Raw genomic sequence first — 9270 nt, 5'->3', positions numbered from 1 at the left:
CATCGGCCAAATTTGTAAGCCAAGCTATCATCCCCATTGACCAATTTGTTCAATTTGATTTATGTTTAAACTTATTAGCTTTGTAGCTCTATTGGTGAGTAACATCTTGTTTGGTAATCTTTCTAGGTTTGAAAAGCGAGTAAGGTATGCCTCTCGTAAGGCTAGGGCTGATGTCAGAAGGCGCGTGAAGGGCCGGTTTGTCAAAGCCGGTGATATTTATGACTATGACCCGATGAGCCAAACCAGAAGTTACTGAGTGTACAGCTTTTAACCGTGATCCTATAAAAGAAAAAAAAGACTCATATAGTTGCAAAAGAAAACAGTAACTGTTTCCTGGAAAAACAAAAAATGGATGAAAAAATTGATGCAATTTTTCTCTCCACAAAAATGACAAGCTGTCTGGTTTTATCACAGGGCCCTAAATTTTCTTCAAGGGGGAAGAAGGTTGTAACAATGCCATGTCACCAGGATCTTAGTTCTGGAGCAGATTGTGTCCTTTTACCTTGAAGGATAGATATTTCGCTGCGATATCAGCCAAAAATGACACAATATCAATCACAATGTGCCCTGCCTCCTCCTTCTGGCAAATGGGTTTTGAATTTTGATTGCCTCTGTTGGCACATGCTGCCTCTTTATTCTTGTGCTCTTAAGAATGCAGAATTCTTTAGTCTTCTGACCCTTGATTATATATGCTGCACCCTCCCTCTCTCAATCTCATACTCCCTCCCATTCTGATCTTAGTCACATGTACAAGTGGCTAATTTGATACTTGTTTTTATGTTCATAATGTTGTAATATTTTGCCTCTTGCACTTTGAGATGTATAGCATAAAGCAGTACATAAAATATGCAGTTAGAGGTGTAATTGCCCAACAGATATATCAGGCATCACAAATTGTAAATTGTAAGGTATTTATTATTATTATTATTATTATTATTATAGGTTAGAACTCTATTTAGCTGATCACAGGAAACAGTTTAATTGGACATGTATCATGTATCAATACAAGTTTTGTTTGTATTTTATTTTGGTGCCATTGATAGACTTCAATTAATGGCCTAGTTAAATTTTATACCATCTGGATAAAAATTTATATTATCTGCATTTGAGTTTTAATTCTTTTCATTCGAAATACTCAATTTGTCGAGTATGCAAATTTGTTCACTTTCTGGTGATTTATATCTCAGTTTTGTGGAGGGAAAATGATCTTGTCCCATTGTTTCCAGAAGTTGAAGTAATCAGATTTATATAACAATCGAGTCTGAATATCAAACTGTTGAGACATTTTTTATGTTTTATGGAGTAAATTTTTTATCTGGAGAGATTTTCTTCATCATTTCAATGAATTTTAATGAAGAAAGAAAGAAAACAGGAGAGAAAACAATAAACTACAAATCAATATAATAAAGAAAAATTGATTTATATCATAGAATAAATAAAAATTTTTCAACAGCCAACGACAAACTTTTAGAAGACTTTTTTAATATACTATTTGAAGAACCTTTTTCTTTATATGTAGCGGTATCAAACATTCAAACTATCAATGTATCATTCTGCTTGGATATCGAGATTTTAATTTTATTTATATTTTGTTTCTTTTAGTTATAAACTAAAAGTTATTTATCTAATAATCTAGAAATTAGAGAATAAATTATTTTTTTCATATATTAGTGTGATTTAAGGAATTATTTTTGTTCAAATTTTAAATATGTATTAGATTTGATTAAATGCCTGGTTATTTTATCTGTTAGAACTTAGAAGTATATAAAACAATCTTATCACATAATAATTAACAAAGAGAATAATTTATCATTTAACTTTTAAAAAATACCACAGCAATTACTAATGAATTAAACTCTAATTGAAACCTTACCCCTTAGGGGAAAAAGACAAAGTAGAAAAATAGAAATAAATAAATAAAAAATGTTGGAACCAACTTTTTTTTGTTAATTTTATTTCCTTCTTAAATTTCTTCTATCTGTCTTTAATATTTATTTGTTCACTATTTTGGTGGTAACTGATACTTGGTTAATGAAAAATTATTTCTTAACAAAACCAATTAAATAAAAAATAAGGTAAAGTATATAAATGTCCTAAACTGAATTTGGTTATATAAATGTCCTAAACTGAATTTGGTTATATGTATGTCTCGTTTGATCTTTTATGTAAATTAAATCAATTAAATTCGATTTACACTTTTTCAATGTAAGAATTCGATTTACTAGCCATAAGCTTTTGACAACGCGCAACAATGGTAAATCGAATCAAATGAGTTCGATTTATAGAAGAAGGTAGCCAGTGATAAATCGATACAACTTGTTTCGATTTATTAAACTTGTTGCTTCAAGATAAGTCGAATCTAATTAATTCGAATTACTAGCTAGGATTTCGAAATCAATATTTTGAATTTACTTAATTCGATTTAGCTACAAGTATGACCTATATAAATACAACTAGAAAGTTTGCTCTTCATAAGAGTGGCACTCACAATGGCTAATAATGATAATTTTTTAGTTCTTGTGCACTACAGAGGAACGATTAAAAAAAAATACGAGAGAGAATAAAATTTACTGATAAAGATCCATTCAGAGTGTTTCTACAAATTTTGCTTAGATTTAGAATACTATAATCCAAAAACTGAGAGTTAGACATTCTCTAACATAGTCTCTGTTGATCGGGAGGCAAACTGGTACGCTACATCTTGTAGCGTAATTGTACACTCACTGAATGACATATGAAAAGTATGCGTCTCCAAACACTATCTCTCTACGAAAGCAGTAACTAGCGGTTCATCGAACCTAAGCCAGTCGTTGAGTCTCACATGATGGTATAACCCAGCCATTTGCAAGTACGTATGATCCGGTCGTTCAGAGACATACCATGAAGCCTCCTCATGTTGGTAATACATCGGGTATGATACATAATGATTAAAAAAATTACTAAGAACCATAATAAACTTTGCATAATTAACAAAAAAATACATTAAACGAATTATAGATTATGCATGCCCTTTTGGAAAAAATACTAATAGCTAAAATTATAATCTTACAATATATTAATCTTATTCATAAAAATCAAATCGCCGCTGAATCAAAATTCACCTAACACGAACATTTCTAATAAAAAAAATTTTAACATACAATCCTAAATCACTATTATTCCCCACATTTTTAATTTAAAAATTCTAACAAAATTTCTAAACACCACTCTAACTAACATTTCTAATTTAAAAATTTTAACAAAGTTCTAACATATACTCCAATTAACATTTCTAATCAAATACTCTATGACACTTATTGCTAACATTTCTAATCTATTTTGAAGGAAAAAAAAAAATTCATTTGCTAACTTCTTCATTGATGCTACCAGCAATATAGACAACTCCATCCAATCAGTATATACGACTCGGATCGTTTTCTATATTCCCATTTTTGAACCTTGTCGTTTGAAAATCTAAGATTTTTCTCTCGCATGGGATTATGAAAGGAGTAAAATAAAGATGTAAATCGTATCAAGCTAATTCGAGTTCTTATATAGAATATGCCAATACTAAATCAAATTAATTGATTTCGATTTATATAGTCAGCGTTTCCTATTAATTCGTATCTATTTGATTTGATTTACTTTAAATTTCTCTCTTGTAAATCAAATTCAATAGGTTCGATTTACCATATACTACATAAATCGAGTTTAACTATTTCAATTTACTATGTGCTTTTAACTTGTACTAAATTCAATTTATATTAAAAAAATATATAAAATTCAATTTACATAAAAAATCAAACAAAATATATTAGTAACCAAATTTAATTTATAACATATGTCTAATTTTAATCCTCATTCAATTTATCTATATAAATTACTCAAAAAACATCATCATCTCAGTAGGTGCATCAGCTTCCACGCCATTTGCGCTATAACGGTTAGCAAGTAGCAACGAAGCTTCGAGAGAGAGAAAGAAAGAGTTGGGTTTTCAGTTCAGTAGGGTTTCGCTATCTACATAGTACATACCAGAGACACACACAGCGAAGAACCATCATCGCTTCTGACTCCGTAATCTACTAACCCTTTTCTATTTACAATATTTGAAAACCTTGTAATTTCTTTTCCCTCAATTTTTCCATCTGGAATTTTCGGTGACGCATTGCATGCTACTTGTGATATTTCAAACTGTTTTCTTATTAATAGCATTCTGAATTTCTTTTTCCCCTATTAATTTATCTTTCAAAACACGAGTTGCATGTTGTACTTTTCGTTGTTGTTTCTTACAGTGCAAGCTCATGGAGTTTCTGGCTTTAGCCGAAATGTTTCCTAGTAGCTATTCTTTCCTTGGAAGAAAGAAACAACTACCTACATTATTGGTTTCATGCAATTTGTTATACAGTACTTTTTCATATTGATTTTAATTTTGATGACAACTTGTTCAATCATATGTTATATAACTTGTGCAAATTTTTTCTGTCCCAAAGATAGAAGGCTCTTGTATTTTCCTGCTTTCTGAAAGTAGGGACAAAAAAAAATGTCTCTCCAAGGCAACCTTAAGAAGCCTTAGAAAACAGCTATATGATCAGGATTTAATCCCATTTGTGTGTTATTTCGTTGACCTTTTTGTGTTCTAATATTTTCGTGATGTGTTTGCAGCACTGGTTGATAAATAGCAGTTGGTTGGAACAATAAGAGAGACAATCCAAGTAACAGAAGGTTGGAAGAGGGATGAAAAGATATAGAATAGTTTACAAGTAAAAAAGAAGAGGAAAGAATGGATACTAGCAACAATATTGTTGCTATTGTGTATTTTGATGGTTCCATTAGTACAGCCACAAATGAAGGTGTGACATTTATATGTGATGAACCAACATTTTTCACAATTTCCCAAACCATGTCCTTCGTGGAACTAAACGCTGGTCTTTGTCAAGATATAAATGGCGGCAGTAAAAGGGAAGTGGTGAAAATAAAATACAGGTGTCCAATATCAATTGTTAATGGAAATATAAAATATCAAGCAGTTAAAATAAGCAGTGACAATGATATGAGACTACTGTGTATGACATATAGACAGTTTCAACCACACATTACTGTCATTGAGCTATATGTAGAGTTTGAAGATGTTGCTAAAGCCAATGACGATGGAGCTGGTCCCAGTTCATGTCCGGTCAAAGAGCAGTGCGATGAAGAAGTTCCGACACCATGTCCAGCTAATCAGCAGTGCAATGAAACAGTTTTGAGATCATGTTCAGCTAACAAGCAGTGCGATGAAACAGTTCCGTGTTTATCTCCAGCTAACCATCAGTGTGATGAAACAGTTCCTAGTTCATATCCAGTGAGTTATAGTTTATTTTGTCTTATTAATGTTTTGATGTTCTTGTGGAATGTTACTTTTATGTTTTCTTTTTTGGGTACAGAATTCTATAATTTTTTTATTCTTGTGAATAATGATATCTGTTGTTTAAATTTTATTTTTATTTACACTAATATATTACTTTTTTTGTTTTTAATTAATATTTTCCTACAAGCCAGCAACTTGAAGAAGTTAAGCCAAGCCCATTTCCAATAAGAGGTACAGAGTGTGAAATTAACAATAGTGAAAGTGATACTTTCTTAGAACAAGAACATAGAAGTGGTGGCAATGGTGCAGATGATACTGATGGTTGTGAAGATGAGGAGAATGTACCAAATAGAGTGGCTATTGAGCATCCATTCGAGCCTGTACCATTCATGCGTACTTTAGATCTTGAAGCTATGCATGCCCCTGAGTTTCCACAGTATGTAAATGTGAGTAAGAATTATGCTGCAAATGGTGAATTGTGTGTTGGAATGCTATTCAAGAATAAAGAGGGTGTAGTACAAGCAATTAAAAATTACAGTTTATCTAAATCAGTGGATTACAAAGTTCACGAGTCAGAACCAGCAACTTTTTATTGCAAGTGCAAGTACTTTGGTTCAGGGTGCAAATGGCTTGTTAGGGTCAGTTTCATAAAGAATAAGGATGTTTGGGAAATCAGGAGATACAATGGACCACACACCTGTAACTTGGAGATGGCCTCTCAAGACCATACAAAGTTGGATTCTGACATGATTGCACAACATATAGGGCCTATGGTCCGAGATGATCCATCTTTCAATGTAAATCATGTGATTTCAGAGATTCAATCTTGGTATGGATACACAACAACATACCGTAAAGCATATCTGGCAAAACAAAAGGCAATTGAAAATATTTATGGTAGTTGGGAGGGCTCATTTGAAATTCTGCCGAAATGGTTGGAAGCATTGTCTCTTATTGTTCACGGTTCAATTGTTGAACTTGAAACACTACCAGCCTACCATGGCACTGAGCTGTTGCCGAATGTTCGATTATTCCATCGATTGTTTTGGACATTTGGGCCTTGCATTAAAGCGTTTGAACATTGCAAACCAATAGTCCAGGTAGATGGGACACATTTGCATGGAAAATATGAAGGGACTTTATTGGTTGCAGTTGCACAAGATGGCAATAAAAGTCTATTGCCAATCGCTTTTGCAATTGTTGATGATGAGACCGTAGATGCATGGTATTTTTTTCTATATAACCTACGTAAGCATGTAGTGATGAAGGATGGGGTTACCATCATTTCTGATGACCACGAGTCAATTAAAACAGCAATAAAACGATGCCATGATATGTGGGCACCACCGAAAGCATTTCACATGTATTGCATTCGACACATAGCTTCTAATTTCTTGAGGAAATTTGAGAAGCCCTACTTGCATCGACTTGTTGTGAGCATAGGTAACATACATTTTGTTTTTGTTTGTGACTTATGATCTTTTCAAAATATCTCAACCAACTACATCTTGTTTTGCAGGGTATTCAAGGACTGAGCGTGAATATAATTACCACTACAAGCAAATGCGTCAACATGGCGATGCATATATCAAGTGGCTTGATGAAATTCCACGAGAAAAGTGGGTTCAAGCCTTTGATGGTGGACACCGATATGGACATATGACGACGAATCTTGTTGAATGTATAAGTTCTGTGTTAAAAGGGGTTCGTAATCTTCCCATTGCAGCCTTGGTTAGAGCAACATACCTTCGGTTGTGTGAGTTGTTTGCTTCCAAAAGTAGAGAGGTATATGCCCGAAAAGATACGGGAAACGTTTTCTCAGAAATGCTCATGACACGCCTACAAGAAAACCAGCTTGCAGCTGAAAGTGTACTTGTTACTACATTTGTAAGTGAAAATGAGATATTTTATGTTCAAGAACCATCAAGCAAGGAAGAACTAAAAGTTGATTTAAGGCATGGATACTGTGACTGTGGTGATTTTCAAACTGATCGATATCCATGCCCTCATGTAATTGCGTGCTGCTCCAATCAAAACATCAATTGGGAAGTTTATGTTAATGATATTTATAGGATTGATAAAGTTTGCAAGGTGTATGAGAAAGAGTTTGAGGTGGTGGGGCATCAAAATACATGGCCAGTATATAATGGCCCAAGAATTCAGCCGAACTCCTTGTCAAAGCGCAATATGAAAGGTCGGCCCAAATCAACTAGTTTTCTAAACGAAATGGATGAGCGTGAAATACACCAACTCAAGCGTCGCCGTCGTGAAGGACTTAGAGGCAAACGAGTTCGACGCAGAGTTAAGTCAAGTTTGCAGTTATGAGTAAGTTCTTGATGATCTTTGTATGTATTGATTAATGCAAAATGGACTTTCATTTATTACTTTTTCAATCTTGATGCGATGATTTATTAAATAGATATATTAATATAAGGGATTGCTCTTTAAATAACAGTAGTGTTGCTTTTAATCTTTTAAGGACCGTTCTGACTATTAATCCAAAATATTAGTTTTTTTTTTCCCTCACGATGATGGCTTTTACCTTAGCTATGATGCGCTTTTGTACGGCTTTGGTTATTATGTGTCTGTGGATAACTACTTGGTACTTGTAGCTTGGAATGAGAGAACTAAGGAAACCGGCTTGATTTCTTTACCTTGAGAACCATGATGGATAAATCTTGATGCTTTACTTCCCAAAACCTTGGAATGGTATCACTGGCGAACTGATTGTATTACTTTGATCTGGGAGAGAGGAGTTTCTCCATGACGCCCACCTGCGCCACGGTCATGACTCACCGTTAAGTCTTCACCCCAATCTCGTTCTACTAGGAGGGTGCTAGCCTTGTATTTCTATGATAATGTTAAAAATAAAATATGCAGAAGATGAAAAAGGGTATGTTACATGTGCTTTGCACCATGTTATTTTTGTTAATTTTGCTCATGTCATGATTTATGCTTGGTATGCATTATGCATAAACTTGCAACCAAATGTGATCTTTGACTATTGATGGTGAATTTGAATTTATGAGTGCTTAGGGAATCAATTAATTAATCCATGTCTTGCTTCTTATGTTAAACTCTGGCTGAGGTTTTAGGTTAAATTCTTTTCTGATGTCTAATGTGGTGAGTTTTACTGCTTGATCTTCACTAATCACTGCAGATCAAATTCTTCACCAAGAATGTTTTGAACAACTAGAATGTTGCTACAGATCAGAATCATAGAAGGATTAAACAACGAAAGAAAACCAGGAGCGAAATAATTCAACAAGTTAGACATGTGACTCGGTGCTAAGTAAGGTGTATGGTTCACAAGTTGAGCTAGAAGCAGCTTGAAGAAACTTTGGTGTTAATTTGCCTTAAAGTATGGTTTTCATCCTAATATGAATGTGAAAGAAACTCGAGAACATTTGAAAGTGCAAATGGAGTTTATCGTGCTACTCAAATCCAATTTCTCTTTTGACTAAATCTAGTAGTAATGTTTCTTTAATTTTATGCTTTTCCTTTTTATGTTTCATTTTTAGGCCAACATTAATACTTTGACCTTGAGTGAACACCCAATTCGATCTCTCTTCATTATTTCGAAGGACAGGACGAAGTCTTCCCTAACAGAGAAAGACTCATTTCAGTTCTAGTCCCTTAATAACATGATTTTTCCGTCATTTTTTACTGTTAATTCGCAATGAAAATTGCTTAGGTGACAGGTTTAGGTGATAAGTGTCATATACTCATATTATCATTGTCAGGATTTATTTATTTTTAAATTTAAATTAGTCAGGAATTTATTTATTTTTATTCACTCATACAAAATATCAATATTGTTTTGATGTTAAATTGGTTAGAGGTTTATTTGTCATGAATTTATTCATCCTAAAAAAATTTGATTCAATATTTTTTTAAAATTAATTTTTCATTATTATGGAATTTATTATATTAATATTTTTTAG

The 9270-nt window shown here is 33.1% G+C and overlaps 2 protein-coding genes across 8 annotated transcripts in view; both read left to right on the top strand.

Annotated features, from left to right (window-relative positions):
* Window positions 1–688, top strand: part of LOC107609221 (zinc finger protein CONSTANS-LIKE 9) — a 6107-nt gene extending 5419 nt beyond the window's left edge. For all 4 annotated transcript variants that reach the window (XM_016311094.2, XM_016311095.2, XM_016311097.2 and 1 more), the window contains exons 5-6: window positions 127–258; window positions 415–688. In XM_016311094.2, the coding sequence (XP_016166580.1) occupies window positions 127–256 (130 nt within the window). In that variant the 3' untranslated portion in view covers window positions 257–258; window positions 415–688. The remainder of the gene's footprint in view (window positions 1–126; window positions 259–414) is intronic.
* On the top strand, window positions 3872–9042 carry LOC107609861. Of its 4 annotated transcripts, XR_002351304.1 has the most exons (6): window positions 3873–4053; window positions 4642–5320; window positions 5518–6769; window positions 6846–7651; window positions 7939–8219; window positions 8487–9042. XR_002351304.1 is itself a non-coding variant. In XM_016311911.2 (5 exons), the coding sequence occupies exons 2-4, from the start codon at window positions 4760–4762 to the stop codon at window positions 7649–7651; spliced, it is 2619 nt and encodes an 872-aa protein (XP_016167397.1). In that variant the 5' UTR covers window positions 3872–4053; window positions 4642–4759; the 3' UTR covers window positions 8487–9042. The 4 variants fall into 4 exon arrangements, 3 of the variants coding, with proteins under 3 accessions (XP_016167397.1, XP_020963209.1, XP_016167396.1); XM_016311911.2 differs by lacking the exon at window positions 7939–8219 and having other exon boundaries at window positions 3872–4053; XM_016311910.2 differs by lacking the exon at window positions 8487–9042 and having other exon boundaries at window positions 7939–8370.

This window comes from Arachis ipaensis, chromosome B07 (genome assembly GCF_000816755.2).
Source record: "Arachis ipaensis cultivar K30076 chromosome B07, Araip1.1, whole genome shotgun sequence".
NCBI classification, from domain to species: domain Eukaryota; kingdom Viridiplantae; phylum Streptophyta; class Magnoliopsida; order Fabales; family Fabaceae; genus Arachis; species Arachis ipaensis.
The sequence above is the reverse complement of the archived record's forward strand: the minus strand, read 5'-3'. Positions and strand labels throughout refer to the sequence as shown.

Bases quoted from the DNA above. Each gene is read 5' to 3' on its own strand.
- LOC107609861 (XM_016311911.2), top strand. From the start codon at position 4,760: ATGGATACTAGCAACAATATTGTTGCTATTGTGTATTTTGATGGTTCC. The intron at 5,321-5,517 runs GTGAGTTATAGT...CCTACAAGCCAG, and splicing joins CAGTTCCTAGTTCATATCCA to CAACTTGAAGAAGTTAAGCC. The intron at 6,770-6,845 runs GTAACATACATT...CTTGTTTTGCAG, and splicing joins TCGACTTGTTGTGAGCATAG to GGTATTCAAGGACTGAGCGT.